Source organism: Hemicordylus capensis, chromosome 3, assembly GCF_027244095.1.
Source record: "Hemicordylus capensis ecotype Gifberg chromosome 3, rHemCap1.1.pri, whole genome shotgun sequence".
Classification (NCBI taxonomy): domain Eukaryota; kingdom Metazoa; phylum Chordata; class Lepidosauria; order Squamata; family Cordylidae; genus Hemicordylus; species Hemicordylus capensis.
The window spans coordinates 113,592,962-113,614,409 of record NC_069659.1 but is presented as its reverse complement, the minus strand read 5'-3'; the positions used below and the strand labels follow the sequence as shown (position 1 = coordinate 113,614,409).

The 21,448-nt window shown below is 40.5% G+C and overlaps 1 protein-coding gene across 6 annotated transcripts in view; it reads right to left on the bottom strand.

Moving 5' to 3' along the window:
- The window catches only part of SH3KBP1 (SH3 domain containing kinase binding protein 1), a 285,503-nt gene that overhangs the window by 184,870 nt on the left and 79,185 nt on the right, over positions 1 to 21,448 (bottom strand). For all 6 annotated transcript variants that reach the window (XM_053307972.1, XM_053307968.1, XM_053307970.1 and 3 more), the window contains exon 3: positions 8,466 to 8,589. In XM_053307972.1, the coding sequence (XP_053163947.1) occupies positions 8,466 to 8,589 (124 nt within the window). The remainder of the gene's footprint in view (positions 1 to 8,465; positions 8,590 to 21,448) is intronic.

The following is a 21,448-nucleotide window of genomic DNA, read 5'->3' as shown; positions in this document are numbered from 1 at the left end:
CATGGTTCAGATTCAGGACCAGCTTTTCAGCTTACATATGCCAGTTTACATACACACTTACATAAATGCAGCTATACTCTGGAAAGACCACAAGGAAAAAATAGTTCTACCATGATTATTAAAGCTATTGCATTCCTTAGCATGAGGTCACAACACTATATATTCCATTCTCTGGTGTTCATGTTTTCAAGTAAGTCAAGCTGTCTTATATAATATCAAATTTTAAATTCTTAAGTTCCAACACTAAGCATAAATACAAATCTGAGCCCAAGCACTCGTACTATAAAATGTTTTATGAAATAATTATCACACTATATTTGAAGGAAAAGTTTCATACAGGACAAATTGTCTGCAGTAAATGTGTGGCAATAAAAACAAATTAAGGTATAACATTTTTTAAAAATACAATATACTTTGTCTTAAATAAGTTAGCAGACACCATTTAAATAGTTTAAAAAACATATAGAGGTTTTTTTCCGGGAGGGGGGGGATGGCACTGGAACTTATGTTTGGCAACTCCTCAGGGGAGAGAGCAATCCAGACAGCGCATTAGTGCACTTGCAATTTTTTTTTTTACAAAACTCCCATGACATTGATCCATAGAACTCCTTGACCTTTCACAAACCAGATGGAACATTAGGGTGTGAGTACAGAAACATTACACAACCCCCCATGCCACAGAGCTTCTTGATCATTTACAAACTAAGATCAAACATGCATTGCTAAAAAGAAAAAATTGCACAAGCCCATGGGCTCAGAGAGCTTCTTGACCATTCAGAAACCAAGCGGAGCAGCAAAAGGCAGGGAAAAACCACACAAGAAGGGCCGAGCTGTAATTGTGTGCATGAGTTTCAAGAACCCATGTGTTGCTGCTGCCGGGGCTGCCTTCAGCTATTTCTGGGACTACTGCCATAACAAGTACCTCAACAAGACTCAGCCACCTTTGTATAGCACTGAGGATGATGTCTTACATCGAAACGTTTGCTATTTTGCTACATCTATGGTTTAGTTTTTAAACTTTTGAATGTTTTTAAACTTTTAACTTTCAATTGTGCACTAAAGAGGTCATTGAAAAAATCTTTGAAGTGTGGAAATGCGAATTTCATCACCCATATACCGCCTTGTCTCATACTAGATAAAGCACTTTTCTGTCCCAGATCTTGGGGCAAAATTTCCATCTTCAATGAAACTACTGCCCTTGCTTATAAACAGTGTGCCCTCTGAGGTGTGCGTGCGCTCACAAGTTTTTTGATGTCCACTCAGGTAATCTGAGATCCCACTCAGGTTGAATCAGGAATGCCTCACTCTGAATGCATGTGCGCACACAGTGCCTTGATACTGCTGCCCAGAACAAAATGAACACACAGATGAAAAAAATTAGAGAGAACACTGCTTAAAAACTTTCTCCATAAGTGCCCCCTCCCTATATTATTATCACATCTCCTCAGCTGTTCTCACATACATGCTCTCTCTCTAGCAAGGAATTCCAGGCCAGGTCACTCTCCACTAGGTGGCCACATAGAAGCTACCTGAGTGGATTACTGGCTTGGCCTTTAGTCTCTTGGCTTTGTGACACAGGCATTCCTAATTAAATCTCAGGCTGCATTTGCACTATTGTGGTCAAGAGCATGGTCCAAGTCTGGTCAGAAAAGTTGATACTACCTTGTTCCCAGTACAGCCTCCTGCTTGCAGATCAGCACGAGCATGAAAGATACCTTGTTGGCCCTACTAAGATTAGGGCTCTTGTCTCATTATCTATCATTATATGTTCCATAATATTTTAAGTCCTAGAAATGATAAGAAAGGCAATAAAGCAGTTGTCCCTGAACAATGTACTGGTGGTTTATCTGGGATAAAAAGGAGGAAATTAAATCCCTAAAGTTTGGCAAATGCTGTAGTGATTCATCAGGGGAACAGACTGATGGCAATGGAAAGCCATGTAACCATATAAGTTCTCCTTGGAACAAAAAACCCACTGCAAATTACCTAGCTGCTCCACTAACCACATGATTTAAAAAGCGACATTGAGGATTATAGCCTTTATATCAATTTACAGAGAGCAGTAAGATCCTATTTTGGGTCTTATAGTCAAGCAACACATATTCAACAGCTAGATTCTAAGGAGGAGAGAAAGGTTAAGGAAGGCCCCACAGATCTTGTAGCAACTGCCCATGTTAATTTGGCAAGGTCTCATCCTTGGTGCTCTGTAAACGTTAAACACATAAGCTGAAAAGCCTACTTCTATGTTGTCACAGAATGCTGACACAGTTATATTGTTCAACTAGAAACAATTAACTGAACCCCAATGCCATGTAAGCAACACATGGTTTGGAATTGGATAATTTATGGAGCTTGTTGATGCTGCTTGTTCATTGTTATAATTGTTACTTAACTGGTTGTGTTAACTGGTTTTAAGCCATAAGATAAGGAAAGATTATTCAAGGTTAGACTCAAGATTGACAATCTCTCTCTCCTCATCCATAACCGAGACCCAAGAGCATTAGCGTGTCTTTAATATGACTTGTCTTCCAAGAATGAGGAACATTTTTTAACCAATGAGCTACACTTAAAAGAAGAATTCATTCCCTCTCTCACACAGAGCAATACTATCTCTGTGTAAAAAGTGAAGACTCCATTCTCATGTTGCTTTATCTTTCTCTAAAAAAAATCTCCTTAAGCCAAGCCTTCATATCTGGCTGGTATTAACCACAGAGATGGGAATGGATAAAAAAATCAGGGCCTATGATAATTACAAGGAGCAAGGTGGTCCAGCCTACAACCTAAAAAATGCCACCTCAGTTTTCTTTAAAAATCAGCAGGATATGAATTCCTAAGGAATAAATACAATGTTAAAAATATCACGTTGCATTCTGATTTCATTGAAGTTTTCCTACCTCATACAAGTCTCAGCAGTCAAGTTCCCTGTTTTACCCATTTCCCTTTTCATTTTATTCTTTTTGGCATACTGTGTCATTTAAAAATATCTTACATACAAGTGGAATTGAAGACGATATTAAAAATTAAATAGTTAGCTTAAGACCAAGCATACTAAACTGCTATTAAAAATTACTAGGTTTTAAAAGCCATTGCTGTTATAACTGAATGTGCTTTCTTTTCATTCTGGTGCCCCGGTTTCCCAAGACCCAGCTGCCACAAACCATATGGAGCCTTCCATTATTGCCAGAACCACCACACAACAAGCAGTGCCAAGTCTTTTAGAACACCAAAAAGATATTGCAAACATTTTACAAGCAGTGGGTCTTTGTTTCCTGGAATTTCTCCAGAAGTCTCACTATCTCAGATTATTGGTCTAGATTAGTTTTGGTTGTTATAGTCTTTTTACTCTTCTTCTCTGCTTTCCTTTCTGAAAGATCACGCCTACCTGGAAACTTCCCCTATTCCTTTATTCTGCATGGTGCTTCCTAACCAGAGTTCATCTACCTGTTGGAGATGTTCCAGTGCATCGACATTTTGCACCAACTACCCTAATGACCACTAGGGGCATTGGGAGTAGAGTAGTTAGGGAGGGTCTCCTTACCTGTCCCTGCTTGCCTCTACTCTCTATGACCCCTGCCTTGACTCTTCAGGAACTTCCTGTAGTGAGTCAGTCCTCTTCCTTTCCTCCTAGAGAGAAGATGGAAACATCTCTCTCCCCATACCTATTCATTATGTAGCTGATAGAAAGGATAGGTCTTTCCTATCCCAAATGTATTTCACCAATAAACTAACTTAGACTCTACAGTTATCTCCATGCGTGTTTCTTGAAATAGCTGCAATAATTAAACTCTGCAATCTGTAACTGGTAGTAGCTTCCTTGGTGCTTTGCTAAATAATCACAAACCCTAACATCCATGAATGTTCTCTTCACTCACACTAACCTTAATAACATTCTGCAACAATATTTCTAAAGACAACTATGAGGGAATGATGACTGCCTCTATAAATAAGCCAAACAATCTTGGAGTTTCAAAACTATTTTAAAAAATGATTGTATTGTGCGTAATATTAGTAACACAAATTTGCCTCAACTTGCGTAGATGATACACAGGGGCAAATATCACAGCAAATAGCTGCCTTTTTAGTCTGCATACCATTCAAGATAGAAAGAACTGTTTTACAGCCCCCACCAGTTTGCAAACTGTAAAGTAATGTTTAAACAAAAACTACTCTGGTGAAAATAATTTAGCATAAAAATTGCAGGCAATTCTGCCATAAAAATGAGCAGCATTCCATAATTTGTGAATACATTTTTTAAAAAATCCGTTCAAATACAGACTAAACTGACCTTTGACCAAACAAATTGAATTGCAGCTAGTTCAACTAAATTTTTGTGTTATGCTGTCCTAGAAATATGAAATTATATTGGAGAGTAAAGGTGGGCAGGCAGTAGATAGTGATCCACCTAGGATTACTGCTAATAATGTTGGATTAGGTAGAACTTGGTCTAATATAGCAAGACCTCTTATTATCAAGAGAGTGCATCCTCAGAATAACTAAACTCAGATTAGCTGTGCCTTAACTGTGGAGAGAAGAGATCTTGATCCATTTTTTTAAAGTAGGCCACAGAAGACTGAAGTCAGCCCACCCTGTTACAGGATATTGCAAGCTTCAAAACAGTAGCTTATATTATGTCAGTGTTCTCTGATGTTTATCGGTGTTCTTGTGTGTAAATATCTTCAGATAGTTGTTCCTTCTTCCCATCTAGTCCATTAAGTGTAAATTTTGAAATGCTCCCTTTGTCCCCTTTCCACTGAAGAGATTGCATTAGTCAAACTACAAACAACTTCAGTCTTTAAAACAAGCAATTGCCAAACTGCTTGATGGTTTACATACAGGTATGTTTGTCTGACAAAGTTTGGTACAAATCAAGAGAAAACATCTGTACTCAAAAAGGGGGGGGGATCCATATTGGAAATCAGTTCATAGATTCACCATGCAATAGTCAGCTAGAAGTTATATAATTTTAGAAGACAGTTACAGATTTCTGCTAGCAAAAATTTCAGTACCTGAAATGTGTGGATTCAACTCACGGACAAACAAAAATAAGTGTAAAGTCACCCTATGCTTTCACAAAAATTCACCCTGGCAAGCCTTAAGCCAATCAAACCTTTGTCTTTGGACATTAAACATCAATTTCCAGTATGGACTCATACCTAACCTTGAGTCAAAAGGTAAGAAAATTGGTGTGTGTGTGTGTGGGGGGGCTCTTTTGCAACCCAAGGTGTGCTTGTGCTCAAATCTCATCCACTGTGTATGAGTGACCCCCCTGGCCTCTCTACTAGGCACCCTGAGTTTTAGCAGGCTCTGGTAACCTAAGTCTAAGCTATCTTCCCACTGCACCAGAAGTACTGCCAATTTGGGCCCTCCTTTCCCACAACTTCCATCACTTCCCCCACAAAAGGGGTCTCCCCCGTCCACCTTAACAGGCGCTTATGAAGGTTCTGGGCCAATCTACATGCTCAGCTGGCAGACAGCAATATATTAATAGATAACACTGTTTGAAGTATCATAGTCACCAAAGACCTGGCTCTGAGATAAACAGACTTGGGTAAATCTCCAGTGTACAAAAGATAGCATTTATTCTTGAAATATAAATTCTCTGCTGAATTATTTCATGCTCTCTGGAAAGTGTAACCAGTGAAGCAAAACACAGTCACACATATGTCAAAATCACGCCTTTTCCTTCAAGCAAAATATATTATGTTCAGTAGGATATACTTTTCTAGCCTTTGCACATAAGTAATGAACTATATTAGAAACATGCTTTTTTATATAATCGTGCTGTAAGGCAAGATAATGAGAGAAAGTATCATTTCAAAAAAATACTAGTAAATCTGATGAAGTACTGGTCAATAACTCAATATATTTATACATGAATTGGCTGCTATACAATTGATTATATAGAATTGATTATAGATGTGCACAAATTGATTTTTGTGATTCGATTTGAGGTTGAATCGAATCAGCTAGATTTGATTTGAACTCGAATCTGCAAACTCAAATCCGATCAGATTAGATATGATTTAGATTTGAACTGACCCACTTTTAAAGGTGGGTCCAAAGTGGGGTGGTGGGTAGGGCCCCATGGGTGCCGCCTACCACCCAAATTTCAAGGTGGTGGGACACTCAGTTGATTTTTTTAAATTAATTTTTTAGTTTTCAATGATTTTGTATATTTCTACTATAAGGAATAACGAGGATTCAAAGAAGCCCTATTACTCACTGTGGGCTGTGCCAAGGTGGTCAAAGGTGGGTACTAACTAACTCCCAACCAGCAAGCCAGTGGGATACTAAATTCATTTTTCAGGAATTTTTGAAGTGTTTAGACTCAAGGTGTGTTACAACTTTTTATCATACGGAATCCCTATGAAGATTCATTACACACCCAAGTCTAAACACTTCAAAAATCCCTTTAAAAATGAACTGAGTAACCCACTGGCTTGCTGGTGCGAGGGGTCATTGGCACACAGGCTGCCACGAATCCCCCCCCCCCGCAAGCCAGTGGGGTACTCAATTCATTTTTTAGGAATGTTTGAATTGTTTAGACTCTGGTGTGTATTGAATCTTCATAGGGATTCCTTATGATAAAAAGTCACCACACTGCAACACACCAAAGAATCTAAAACTTCAAAAATTCCTTTTAAAAAACCTGAGTACTTCACTGCCTTGTGGGTTGCGGGGTGGATGGCACATGGGCTAGGGATTAAGGCTGTTATGCTTAAGCCTTGTCACAGTCATCATTTACATCCTGAGATAAATACAGACAATGTAACACCAAAATGACTATAGGCTTTAAAAAAGACAGGGGGCAGTGAGAATTCATGGTGCAAAAAGCAAAATTCACACACAAACAAATATCCATAGAAAATAAGACTACACTAAGTTTGACAAATTAACATCAGCAATAGAACAACCACAACCACAACCACAACAACAAAAAGTACAGCTTTTCAGTTAGGGCTGCAATTCTGTACACACTTATTTGAGAGAAGATCTGATTGAAACCAATGGTGCTTACTTCTAAGGAGGCATGCATAGAATGGATTGTACTATAAAGGCAAAGACTTTAACATTACAATACACAGCCTGTTAGACAGTGATTTAAATCAGAATCAAATTATCCTCTCAACTGCCCTAATATAGAGATCTCCTGCTGATAAAAAGCAAAGGCAACGGTTCTTCAGGGGATTACTTATTGTGAATCTCTCCCAGCCAGTGCTTAACTCTCCTGTGCTTTAACTGCCTTAATTGACAGGGAGACCCGAGTTCAAATCCCCATTCAGCCATGAAACTAGCTGGGTGACTCTGGGCCAGTCACTTCTCTCTCAGCCTAACCTACTTCACAGGGTTGTTGTGAAAGAGAAACTCAAGTATGTAGTACACCGCTCTGGGCTCCTTGGAGGAAGAGCGGGATACAAATGTATAATAATAATAATAATAATAATAATAATAATAATAATAATAATAATAGGGCTAGACCAGATTCAAGTCGAATCAATTCAACCTCGAAACGATTTGCACATCCCTACAACTGACTGCGGTAGCATTTTCTCAAACTTTGCCAAGTGGCTACAGACAGCCATTTACCAACTGTGAACTTACCATGGCATGCATGTAACTATAGGGGAAACAGTGGCAGTCAGTCCCTATGATGGTGAAATATTTAGGTAGTAAATGAGGTAGTACTATGAGGTAGTAACATAGTAAAATTCAGATATTATACTAGCAGTCAGTTTTTGACATGACTGGTAACATTCTGGTAAGTTTATATATAGTAACAAGCAATCTACAGTAACTGTCTTTGTTTATATTAGATATAAGAGACTGTTTTACACCTGCAGGAAGATTCTTTTAAACTACTGAGTAACAGTCAAATGTGTAATCCCCTTCCTGAATTGCACATGCCAGGAAGGAATGTACCATGTACTTTTTTTGTACTTCTGAACCCGCTGAAAGTAGAGCTGTATGACAATGGGGCCCTTCAAATAACTCAGTTAAATAACTCAGTTCTATATGACTCTCACCAGAGTGAGTCAGTAAAATGTCACTGTGCAAGAGAGAAAAGGAGCTGCTTTAAGAAATTCTAGGTAAGCATTTACTTTTAGAGGACTATATGGAAGAAATTAATCCTCTTGTATGTTGCTAGTTCATAAAAAATCTACCTAGTTCACTAAAATACCTATGTTCTTATTAAAATAATTCTAGTCAAGAAAGAAGCAGTAAGGTACACGTAACAACTGAGGTGTTATGGTCAGATGTAAATAACGTATATACCATCTCAATGATTGAATGTTTGAATCTGCCCTTGTGCATCTGTTTGTCAGTCTAAGGTGATTTATTTCCACCTTTAATATATAAAAAAGAAATGCACATATCTCAACAGTATAGCTGTATGGCTTGAAACACTGCAAATATATTTTACCTTTATAGTGCTCCACTGAAGTTTGTAATTCAATACACGTTACCTTTTTTGGAGGTTCTAATAATTGTCTCCGACAACAGTAAAGGGCTTCCATTGGAAATTTCATGTATAGACTTTTCTGGTGCTTTGTTGGTAAGACTTTCTTTCTTCACATCTTTTTTTATTTCCTGTATAAGAAAACAGAGATGAAGAGAGGGGAAACAATAATTAAGAACACACATTAAATGTCAGTGATCAGCAAGCAGATGTAGTAATCTAGTTTAATCCTGTAGTACTTAAAGGGGAAAAATGCTTTTAAAACCAAATGGCAAGTTGTCAATTATACAACCACCAAAATTTTCCCTATAATTTTGAATAATTTGTGTAGCACTTTCCATACAAACATTCCTTTACAATACTTACTTTTTATGTATGTATTTTATTTAACATATTTGTATGCTGCCCCAAACTCACATCTCTGGGCAGTTTACAATACAGATTAAAAATGAAGTTAAAACATTAAAACAATTTAAAACAATGATATATCTAATTAAAAGCCTGGGTGAATAAATGTTTCTTTACAGCCCTTTTAAAAGCTGTCAGAGAAGAGAAGGCTCTTATTTTGGCAAGGAGCACATTCAAAATTCTTGGAGCAGAAACAGAGAAGGCCCTTCTTTGAGTAGCCACCAGACAAGCTAGTGGCAGCTGCACACAGACCTCCCCAGATTATCTCAATAGGCAGCAGGGCTCATGACAGAGAAGACATTATCTTAAATACCATCAGCCTAAGCTGTTTAAGGCTTTATAACCAGCACTTTGTATATTGCACAGAAACATACTGGTAGCCAGTGTAGTTCTTTTAACACAGGTATAATATGGTCTCTCTTCAATATAACCCGGAAACCAACCTGGCTGCTGCATTTTGCACAAGTTGCAGTTTCTGGACTATGTACAAAAATAGCCCCACATACAGTGCATTGCAGTGATCAAACTTGGAGGTTACCAGCATATGCACCACTGTTCTGGATTCATTTATTCCTCAGAGAAGCATTTATTATGTTTATTAGTCACCCTCCGATCAACTGTCTGCCAGACACTACAGGCCATGTTGGACAAAAATCAAGAGAACACGTGGTGGGCCCCATTGCTCCAAGCAACTTGTCCATTTATTGCACTGATCACATTATATTTGACAAACAGCTGATATTTGTCCTTCTGAATAATTATGATTGCTGGTCCTCACCCCCAAACAGAGAAAACCCTAAATTATATAGCATATTTAATTAAAGCTAATGTGATGAAGAATGGAAGAGGGAAACAGAAGTCCACAAAACTCCACCATTTGTCCTTTTCTCAGATTGTGTGTGTATGTGTGTGTGTGTGTGTGTTTACATGCACGTGTAGTCATACACACACCCTTCCAAATCACAGATCAAAGCCTAAAATGATTTAGAACACACATGAAAATAGGTAGTCGTAAGAAGACTTCCATTTACAACGGCATTCTCAGATTTAGGAACATAGGAAGCTGCCTTATACTGAGTCAGACCACTGGTCCATCTAGATCAGTACTGTCTACACTGACTGGCAGCAGCTCTCCAACATTTCAGGTAGAAGTATTTCCTAGCGCTACTTGGAGATGCCAGGGGTTGAACATGGGACCTTCTGCATGCAAAGTAGATGCTCTACTACTGAGCTACAGGCCATATCTCTTAATATTCCCATTGCAATGTGAAGTACGTAATCCTACCTGGAAGTTAGTCCCACAGACAGAGGAAGGGTGCCAAATAAACCTATTTATGACCAGGATGTAAATTTGATTATGCACTTGCTATGTCTTGAGAACGTAAGAAAAGCCTTGCTGCATCAGGGCCAAGGCCTATCTCCTCCAGCATCCTGCTTCCCACAGTGGTTCACCAGATGCCTCTGGGAAGCCCAAAAGCAGGAGATGAAGGCACATACCCTCTCCTGCCGTTGCCCCCCCATCTCTAAACCTGGAGATTGCTATCATCATCAAAACTAGTCGCTATTGATAGATTTATCCTCCACAAATTTTCTAAGCCCCTTTTAAAGCCATCCAAGCTAGTGGCCATCATCATATCCCATGGCAGAGCATTCCACTGATTAATTATGTGTTGTGTGAAAAAGTACATAGTTCCCTTTGTCTGTCCTAAATTTCCTGGCAATCAGTTTTCTAACCCATTTCTAGTGTTATGAAAAGGAGAAAAACTTCTTTACAAATATTTACACACAACGCATAGTTTTATAAACCTCTGTCATGTCTCCCCTTAGTAGCTTTTTTCCTACACTAAAAAGCCCCAAACATCGTAGCCTTATCTCATAAGGAAGGTGCTCCAGAGCCCTGATCGTTTTGGTTGCCCTCTTCTGCATTATTTCCATTTCTACAATATCCTTTTTGAGATATAGTTACCAGGACAACACACTGTATTCCAAACGTGCCTGCACCATACAGTTGTATAAAGGCACTATAAAATTATCAGTTTTATTTTCAATCCCCTTCTTAAATGACCCCTAGCATGGAATTTGCCTTTTTCACAACTGCTTCACACTTTTCAATGAGGTGTCCACCACAACCCCAAGATCTCTCTCTTGGTCAATCAGCAGCAGCTCTGCATCACTTTATACCTCCTTAGATTGAATTGCATTCCCTATTTTGTTGTCTACTCATCCCACAGAAGAAGATGCCTTTGATTTATACAGGAGAACCTCGATATTTGCAGTTCTGTATATCCATGGAGTGTCACATTGACACATGTTTTCAGTATCCGCAGATATGAAAGAGTTAAAATCCACGCATCTGTGGCTCCTAGAGGGCCGGAAATGAACACAGAGGTGACTTCCGCCAACCATTTTTTCTCCAGGGAGCCATTTCATGGTTCTTTTCTTTACAAAAATGGACTTTTACTTTTTTCTGTGATTTCTAATGGTTTTGGGGGGCATTTAAGGGCATTCCTGGGCACATACATATCCCACAGAGCCATGCCACAGTAAGTTTCTTCATATTATTTTGTCATTTTTGGGCCATTTCCTCACATTTTGCATTTTTTCATGTTTTGGTTCCTCCACTTTGGAACCTAACCCCTCTTTCCCCATAGCAATGTTGACTCATTACTTGAGGAATAGAACCCTTGAGAGTAACAAGGTTCTCCTGTATAACAGGACAAGGGGATTCAAATTTTGTGTGCAGGTTTGCTATCAATCCTCTAATTTTTATTGTGCAAGAAATAATGCTCAAGAATCTGGAATGAGTGGAATATGTGGAGACATATGCAAAACACACACACACACACACAAAACACTTAACCCCAACACCCCAAAAATCCTTTCTGCACAGAACAGGCTCCAGATACCCAAATCATGCCCACACCATGAAGATAATATACCATACAAGCTGGAGCTTTTACATGCACAGCCATTCATACAGAGGTCCCATTTTCGCCTCTCCTTTTCAAAGGGGTAAATCATGTGAAGAGAGCCTTTGAGATCAGTGAAGACGGGAATGTGAACTCATCTTCCTGCAAGCGGAATTAGAACCAATTGATTGAAATTACAAGGAAGCAGATTCAGCCTAGATATTAGTAGGAGTTTCCTAACTGTAAGAGCTGTTTGATAGTGGAAGAGACAGCCTGACTTGCACAGTGATGGGCTCATCTTCTCTACAGGTTTTCAAATAGAGACTGGACTGAACAATCACCTGCCAGGTATACTGTAGCAGTTTCCAGCAATGAGTTGGAGACTGGAATAGATGACCTCCAAGGCTCCTTACTACTCTAAAAGTTGTCAATGGGCTTATAATTCTTGCATCCTGTTCTCAGCGTAAACCTCACCTTTCACTGATCTCAGGCTCCGTTCTCAACATCAGAACTTGTCCTGAGAAATTTTCTCAATGGAATCTTGCATCACACCTTGCAAAGATTTGCACACAACTAAAAGCAGACTTTGTTTGCTGTTCTTATTATCTGTTACATAAGTCTCCAGTTGGCAAAGCTACTTATGATACTGTAAACAAAGTTCTGCAAACATGCTATGTCATCAAGAAATAGAAACTCCATGTTGTGGGTTCTGACTAGCTTATAGTCTGTGACTAATAAAAAGTAAGTTATTAGAGCCTAGTTTGAGTGCAATGTATCAGTGTATGGTTCCTAATACCTGTGCTGAGCTCTCAAATCATGACTGATTTTTAAAGAAAGCCTTCACAGGATCCTGGAGCTATACAGCACTTATTACTCTAAAGTGGGAGCCAACAAGGAGGAACATAGGAAGCTGCCATATACGGCATCAGACCATTGGTCCATCTAGCTCAGTACTGTCTACACAGAGTGGCAGTGGCTTCTCCAATGTTGCAGGCAGGAATCTCTCTCAGCCCTATCTTGGAGATGCCAGGGAAGGAACTTGGAACCTAGATGCTCTTTCCAGAGCAGCTCCATCCCCTGAGGGGAATATCTTACAGTGCTCACATGTAGTCTCCCATTCATATGCAACCAGGGAGGACCCTGCTTAGCTAAGGGGACAAGTCATGCTTGCTACCACAGGACCAGCTCTCCTCCCATGGCGATCTCTCTGAGGAGAGATCCACTCAAGTAACAGAAATGTCAACACATAGCTATTCTGTGAACAAGGCAAAATGCCCTTCTCCTAAGACACACTAAAGATGTTTTTTTAGCCCTTTTTAACCGGGGTAGAGGCCAGCAATCAGTACTCTACAGCATATTCTAGTTTTGAATGCTAAGTTCTTAAGTTGCCTCTGTCATATTGAAAACTTCTGGAAAATTGAACTGAATCCCCAATTCAATAGGCTTCAAACAAGCACAGGCTACACTTTTTAGAAGTGTAAACTTTGTTCACACAAAGGAAGAAAGTGGATCAGCAGCAAGTCTGTCAACTCACCATTTCTAGCAATTAGAGACTATTTTCAGAATTTAATCAGAGTGTACAAAGCAAATTCCCTAATGGGGTATTTCCCTAATTTTCAGAATTCATTGTGTTGCCAACTGTTGTAGTTTTTTTTTTTTTTTAATTACTTTCAATTTAGCTGAAAAGTACTATCTGGAAAGAGATTGAAAACATACACCCCATTGGCTTATGTGACTAACATCACTCTCCTGTTCTGCTCTGAGGCAGAGCAGCTTATTCTGTTGAGATTTCTCTGCCTTCTTCTTTGCTGCCAACTAACGGGACCTAAAATTATTAAGGTGCGAAACTACATGTGACAGGTGTGTGTGTGTGTGTGTCGAATGGGACAGACACACTCTCTCTTTCTCTGTAACTGCAGGTGTTTGGTTTGTGAGGTGGTGGCAGCTCTGATTAGGGGGGATACTGGAGGAGGCCTGAGGAACTCTTTCTATACACCACCTCCAGTGATCCTGGGAGTGGGGTTTGTTGGGGGGAGCAGAAGGGAAACTACAGACAGCATCTTCACAAGGGGTTGTTTACTTAGTTACACTGAAAGACCAAGGAAGTTGGGTTCCCTGCATCTCTCCCACGTTCCTAAAGGGAAAATACCCTAACCGGGGAAGGCCAAGAAGAGGAAGATAGGAGCAGAGCAGGAGGGGGCTGGCTAACAAGTGTGCAGAGAGTAACTCAGCTAACAAGGTACATTTTCAGTCTCCACTGTTGATAGGCTAACTTTTCTTGAAAACGATAAAAGTTAACACATTGTTTTTTATTTCATTACCTATGAATTATGTGACAGAATGTAGTTATGGGAATGATACAGAAATCTGAGAGTTAGAAAAATACCCTATTTAACAAAGCGTGCCATCAAGTCAATTTCAACTCCTAGCACCCACAAAACCCTGTGGTTTTCTTTTGATAGAATACAGGAGGGGTTTACCATTGCCTCCTCCTGCACAGTATGAGATGATGCCTTCCAGCATCTTCCTATATCACTGCTGCCCGATATAGGTATTTCTCATAGTCTAGGAAATATACTAGCTGGGATTAGAACCGGCAACCTTCTGCTTGTTAGTCAAGCATTTCCCCACTGCACCACTTAAGGTGACTCCCCATTTAACTACACTGTCTAAATGCAGAACTTCCCCTTTATTAAAACATTTCCTCTTCAGATTAAATAACTCGCTCTAACTCTGATATTAGAAGGAGAAATTAAAAAGTACATAAAAACTATGAGAAAATGTTTTTAGTGCCACCTGAAATAGAGACTCTCATCCAGTGTCTGCCTGCGTTTGTTTCAATGGGTACTCAACCCCAGTCCAACACCGAGAATATCTTCTGGCTCTAGCCTTTCTGATCGTCATCTACCCCAAAAGGTTTGGGATCAGGTTATGGCCTTCTCCCACAAAGACTTTACAAGGCACTAAGAGCGGCTTTCTCCCTCATAGACTTTACAAGGCATTAAGAGGGGCTTTGGAGGCCCTGCTCTGGAACTCACCCATTTGAAGGAAAGCAGGAATTGATTTGTGAGAGGGCCTTCTCTGTGGTGGCACTGGCACCCCATCTTTGGAATGCTATCAAGGGAGAGTCTATTATTCTTTTGGTGCCAAGTGAAAACCTCCTCTATTTGCTCAGGCCTTTTAGATGTATTTTAACATTTTACTTGGTTTTATTCTACCATGGTTTTGTTTTGATTGTATTTTTTATTTGTTCTGTAAATTCAGATATTTTTAACCTGAAGAGATGTAACATTCAACAACAGATAGCGACCCAAGCTGGAAATTCTAAAAGAAAATGACGAAGACATACATGATCATACATCAGTTTAGAGCAGCCTCTCGTAGTACTTCAAACATATGCACACGGCTTGTTATGCATATTACAACAGTTCAAGACTTACAATTTAAAAAAGTGTAATGGACACAGAAGAAACTTAATGTTCATCTTATATGCTTAGCTGGTTCCTCAAAACATGCACTAACTATTCTTAGTGGCTCCAAAATGAATAAGTGGAGACCGTTACCAGAAAAATAACCACAATCAGAAAAATGAATTTTACAAGTTATGGTCTATGCTCACTTGGAGTTAAAGGTTCATTTTCTTTTCTTTTTTTCAGTTATAGAAAATCAATAGATAAACTACATAGAGCTTATGTTTTAGAAAGAAAATTTGATTCTCTATAAGCACAGCAGAAAACAATCAAATTAATCTTACTTGCAGCCACAAAGGCTTGGATAAGAAAAGAAAGCAAATATGCAAAATTGGGGAGAAATGCAAGTAAAAAGCCAGCCTGGTTACAGTTGGTTTCATAGCCACAATCCAGCCCCACAGGGGTGGAGGACCTTTTAAGATTGTCTGCCCGAGATGGCTGCTATACCCAGTAGGATTAATGTTAGTCCTGCCAGGATTCTGTCGATGTCCTGGGAGGAACCTGGAATAGGAAACGCACCAAGGCAGTAGACACGATCGCTCCTGAGCTTCCCTTACAACCTGCTTTAAAAGGGGCCCCTTGGTATCCAGAGGAGTTGCGGGGTTTGAAGCAGCAAGGTAGGCAACTGGAGTGCAAGTGCAGGAGAACCTGGCTTGAAATTGACCGGACACAGCATAGAGCCCATTTGAAGGTTTATGTGGAAGTGGTGCATGCAGCCAAAACACAATTCTGGCCTGCACGCTTTGCTTCTGCAAGGTCACATTCAGCAGAGCTGTCCCGGGTTGTGAGGAGTTTGATTCAGGCTCCTTCCATTTCAGCCAGTCCCCAGAGACTTTATTCTGTTCCGATGCTTTTAAGGGGTTCTTTGCAGACAAAATCTCCTGTATTTGGGCCGACTTGGACTCTACTGTTTCTGCAGAGTGCATTATGGTGGGGTCCTCCTGCAGTATTAGATTGGATCAGTTTCAATCTGTGATGCCTGACGACATGGACAAGCTGCTTGGGGCGGTGCGGCCTACCACTTGTTCTCTGGATCCTTGCCCAATTTGGTTGCTTCTATCTAGCAGGGAAATTGTTGGAGATGGGCTAATTAATATAATTAAGCAACGTGTTTTAAATGGTGTTTGTTTTTATGTCTTTTTAAACTTGTTGTGCACCACCCAGATCCTTTAGATGGGGCGGTCTATACATTTAATAAATAAACAAATGAATAAGTGAATAACCACTCAGACCTTCCCTCAGTTTCTACCAGTTCTGTAAGCCTAATAAAACTGAAATATTAATTTAAAAAGCATGAACTGTCTAAAGAGGACACGCAAAGAACTCTGTCCTAACAACAGAAAGATATGAACTATTGTAAAGAAGGTAAAAGTTCCAACTTTAAAACACTCTACCACTACTGCTTATTTCATGGTGGTAAAATGCTATTACTCCTTGTCACACACTTCCCCCTCAACAGACCAGGTTCACTCTGGTGATCCTGCTCTTCATCTACCCTTGAAGCAGAATGGAACTGCAAAACTTGTGACCAACCAACAGCTAAATGAATCTCTTGTTTCTGGGGACTGAAAAATGTATGTGGTTTTCAAGCACCTATCAGGCCACAATGCACGGCTGGTGGACTGCATTCAGTTTGATGGGTCAAAAGTTAACAGCAGAAAAGCAAGGCTGAGCAAAATCACCGCTTTCTCCTGCTCCATTTCCCACAAAATGCTGGCAGTTTAAATCTAGAGTTGCATTTAAACTCAGCAACTTTTTTCTTTTAAAAACAGTTACTTTTTGAACAATGGGCGATTATGATTTTTAAACGATTCAAGTGAAACAAAATATTAACAATGCCAGTGAAAATAAATACTGATGATTCTGTATTTCACACCACTAATTTCTAACATATTCAGATAGACAGGAACAGGGGTGTAACTAGGAGAGAGGGGGCTGTGTCCGCCCCTCTCTCCGGCGGCCCCTTGGAATGAGGGAGATAATGAAGAAAATAGGGAGGGGTGGAGCTGGTGGGCCCCCAGGAGTTGGGGGGGCCTGGGTTCTTTGAACCCATCTGCTCAATTATAGTTATACCCCTGGACAGGAAGCATTGTCACCATCTGAGGAGTGATCATAAAACTTCTTTCTTCCCCAAAATAGTTCAGCATGGGCAATAACATCAAGCAGCTGACTGAAACTCCCAAAGAAATCCTAAGCATGGGGTCACTTGCCTGTGCACACTGTCCTGCAGTTCTAAAAGGCAGTCAGTTATTTACTGCCGGGCAATATGCAACCCACAATATATAGCTGCACTACAGCACAACCATGGAAATAAGAAACATAGATTTATTTATTTAAAGCATCATGAAATGCTAGCAAATGATAGAAAGAGCACGGAATAAACAAGCTTGAATAAAAGATGACAAGATATTTAATGATGCATTGTTTCTCTTTTGTCAGAATGAACAGAAGTGTCTGTTTTTGTCGTCATTCTTACTTAACCAAGAGAGGTGGGAGCTATAAATATTTGGGTAGTGGAAAAGTAACTCAAATGGAAAACATGTGGCTCTGCTTCAAAAGATTACAAGTAAAATCCATGTGAATAATTTATAGAATTACTGAAAGCTTTAGAAAATCCCAAGCTGCATTTTACTCTCGGTCCAACTACACTGTAATGAAGTGGCATTTAACGGAGAATGAGAAAAGCACAAGATCACGTAGTTGGTGTTCTGCTATTAGTCTGGTATCACGGAAGGTGATTTCCACACACCAGTAAAGACAAGGATGGAGATTCATACATAAACGTCATTTCAAACTCCAGCATTCCGACTCAAGATGGTATCCTTTCACAACTCAGCCTTGGGTCAGGCTCAGTTAACAACTGGCTCAAATTTTCTCAGGATATTGAATATATGGGGCAAGCTGGCAACTAGATCAGGAAGTGAAGGAGCCATTTCCTCAGAGCAAGCTATATATTACCACAGAATCACCATCATATTGACTATTTTATTAAATTTACACATAGGACTAGTTCAGATGCCACACAGAACCACAGTTAAATATCCACCTGCCTGTGCAATCATCTGAAGAATTCTATTTCCAAAATTTGGTTAGTAAACTAGTTCAGTCATGACACCCAATGTGACTGATCTTGGTTTATTTTAACCAACTTCACTAAAATAAACCTAGAGCTGAACCCAAGGTCTGAAGTGGTTTTCAAATCTAGGTTCATTTTAGTGAAGTTGGTTAGACTAAATCAAGATCAGTTGGCTTGGACATCGTGACCAATTTGTTTCATTATTAACCTAAATTGGAAGTAGAATTCTTTGCAGATTTGAGTGAGCAGGGGAATGGGGAACACATGTTCCTGAGGGACACATACATTGTGCAGAACCAAGCTTTAATTGTGGTTTCATCTGATCCATTATGAATTTAGTCCCAGGCACTACCTGCACTAAATAAATTCTGGATTCCAATTTACCATTTGAAACAATAAGACAATAGACTAGATTCCTGGATTAAATTTTGAGATTGGTTTAGCTGATTTTTTTCATGATCTCAATATCACTTTTAAAAAAAAAGATCTTCACAACTTCTTCACTGTTTTTCATATACAGTTTTCATGTGGTTATTTCTCAACTCAACAGTTGTGCTCTTCTCCTGCATGTTCAAGAATTCAGTCCTTCCCTATTCAAGTATCTTTATTACTACACCTTTTCTTCTGCCAGCTCTGTTTTCATGTGCATTTTTCATCCTCCCAACAAACCCCCAGCATAATCCTTCTTTGGCATACATTTCTATTCATCTTTCATAACTCTATCCTCAGAGAAAGAATGCATTCACAAAGTACCTCTACAACTAAACTGGATTGCAGGCCAGCTCTTACGTTCAACAAGGCTGCTCAAACAAGACCACATTTTTTAAAACAACCAAGCAAGCAAGCAAGCAAAAAAAGAAGTATTTTAAGCAGGCACACACAAGTTCACGGCTGAATAAGAGCCTGTAGCCACATCTATTATGGGGAGCGTGTGTGTGTGGGGGGGGGGGGAGCTTGAATTTTCAGGGTCTTATTTTCTGTGCTGGGGCATTAGCTTTTACCAAGACCTTTGGAGTGCCCTGTATTGCAACTAATATGCCTCCAAAAATGGCCACTGGTGGACAAGGGAGCCACTATTTGGAATCCCAAAAGACCCTAGTTGTCTTCTTCTGAAAATGAGGTGTTATGGGAGAATTGAGGACTTTAGTTGTGCACATGGAGGCATTGGAGCAGGCATTGGAGCAGGCGAGGAAGGCGGCAACAGATGATGGTGTGGCACCTGGTACTGCTGGCACAGGTAAAGAAAGCACCAGGGGTATTGCCAAGGCTGAGTTAATGCAGACTCTATCCAACAGACTGGCAGCTCTAGAAAATGCTGTTGAGGACCTGTACCAGCTCCCTAGATGTTTAAGGACAGAATATTTGTCCGCCTTCAGCACCAGAGGCTCTGGCACCAATTGACCTGACTTCAGCTGGAACATCAGAGGAGCATACCGGGCGGGGGGGGGGCAACCTGGTGGCTATCCTGGGCCATGACCAACATACTCTGTGGAAATGTCACCTTATCCAGGCTTAGGCTATGAACAGCTCTTGGCTAATCAGGCCCTTCATGCATGGCCAGGCTGCAGCATGCCAGCCTTAGCTGGCAGCATGCCTTCCCCATATGGAGTCTGTGAACAAGTCTGGCATCATGTGGATACACCTGGCCAGGCCACAGTTGGGACAGATTCAGGGAATTCCCACCCTATGGGAGTGGTTCCGTCTCTTCTACATTCCCCTTATGGGGACGTGGCTTTACCTCTGGTGGACCATTTGTTGCCTGCAACAGAGAAAATATGGTGTGGCATATATAATTTACATGTTAAGCCTACTTTTTAGGTAACCCAAAGTCAAAACTTAGGAAGGGGAGCAGGATAAGAAACAAGAGGCTGCCAAGAGGAAGGCAGTGGAGCAGACCTGGAACAATTGGCTATCAGGGTATACCATTTATATGGGAGGTGTTTTTGCGCATCCAGTTATACAAAAGGCGCCCATGCTTTTGAAGTGCTTAGACATCATAAACTGTGGCTTCATATACTTTGTGGGAACGTTGTGGGAACACTATGATGAAAATTTCAGAATGTGTGCAGCATTAAGCCCCACCCCTCCTTGAGATGCCCCATGGTTGCTGATTATGTCACCTTCTCTAACAGCGCTTGCCTTTTGCCCAGGCCTTTGGGATCTGCTGGTGCTTTGGGCTCAGACTGGCAGTGGGTTCAACTCCACCTTGTCTGCTGGGAATTTAAAAGTGGAGGGCACTATGCAGATTCAGACATGCCTGTGGAATCTGCAGGGCCAAGCATACCAGTACATGTAATTGCAGCTGGCCAGGGGATAATGGCTCTAGGAGGCGATCATCAAACCAGAAGAAAGGAGGGCCTTCCCAGCCACCATCTGTAAAAGGGTCCCAGTCTAATTGATCTGTAATGCCTACTGGCGGACTATCCTAATCTGCTGGATGCTGAGTACTTATGGAAAGGTTTTTCTGGAGGATTTAGAGTTTCTTTCAGTACAAGAGGATGGATTTCCAGGTGCCAAATCTGCATTCAGTTCATGGGACCGAGCAGATTGTTAGATTGCTAAACAACTTGTAGTTGGAAGGGTGTTGGGCACCATTTCAGTCCCTGTCCATTCCACACCTTAGGGTTTTTCCACCTGGGGTTGTACCTAAGAAGACCCTGGAGGAGTATCACTTAATAAACCATCTTTCATTTCCAAAGGTCTCCTTCATGAACGAGGGTATCCCGGAGGAGCTTTGCTCTGTACATTACACATCGCTGGATGGTGCCATGTGTATTGCCTGGGGTTGTGGAATGGATGCTGTGCTGGCTAAATGAGACACTGAATCTTCCTTCCTCCTCTTACCGGTCCATCCCAACAACTTTAGCTTCTTGGGGCTTGCTTTCAAGGACCAGTTTTAGATGGGCAGGCCATTGCCCATGAGCTGTTCGGTTTCCAGCTCTTCTTTTGAGACCTTCAGTACCTTTTTTGAGTGAGCTTTGAGGTGGAGGGCAGGTTGCAATTCCACAGACCATTTTCTTACTCATTTTTTGTTTGTGGGCCCTGGGGATGGGGGTCATTGCCATTGGCTTTTACAGCAATTCGTGGAACAGTGAATAATTAGGGGTCCCTTAGTTGCAGGTAAGAA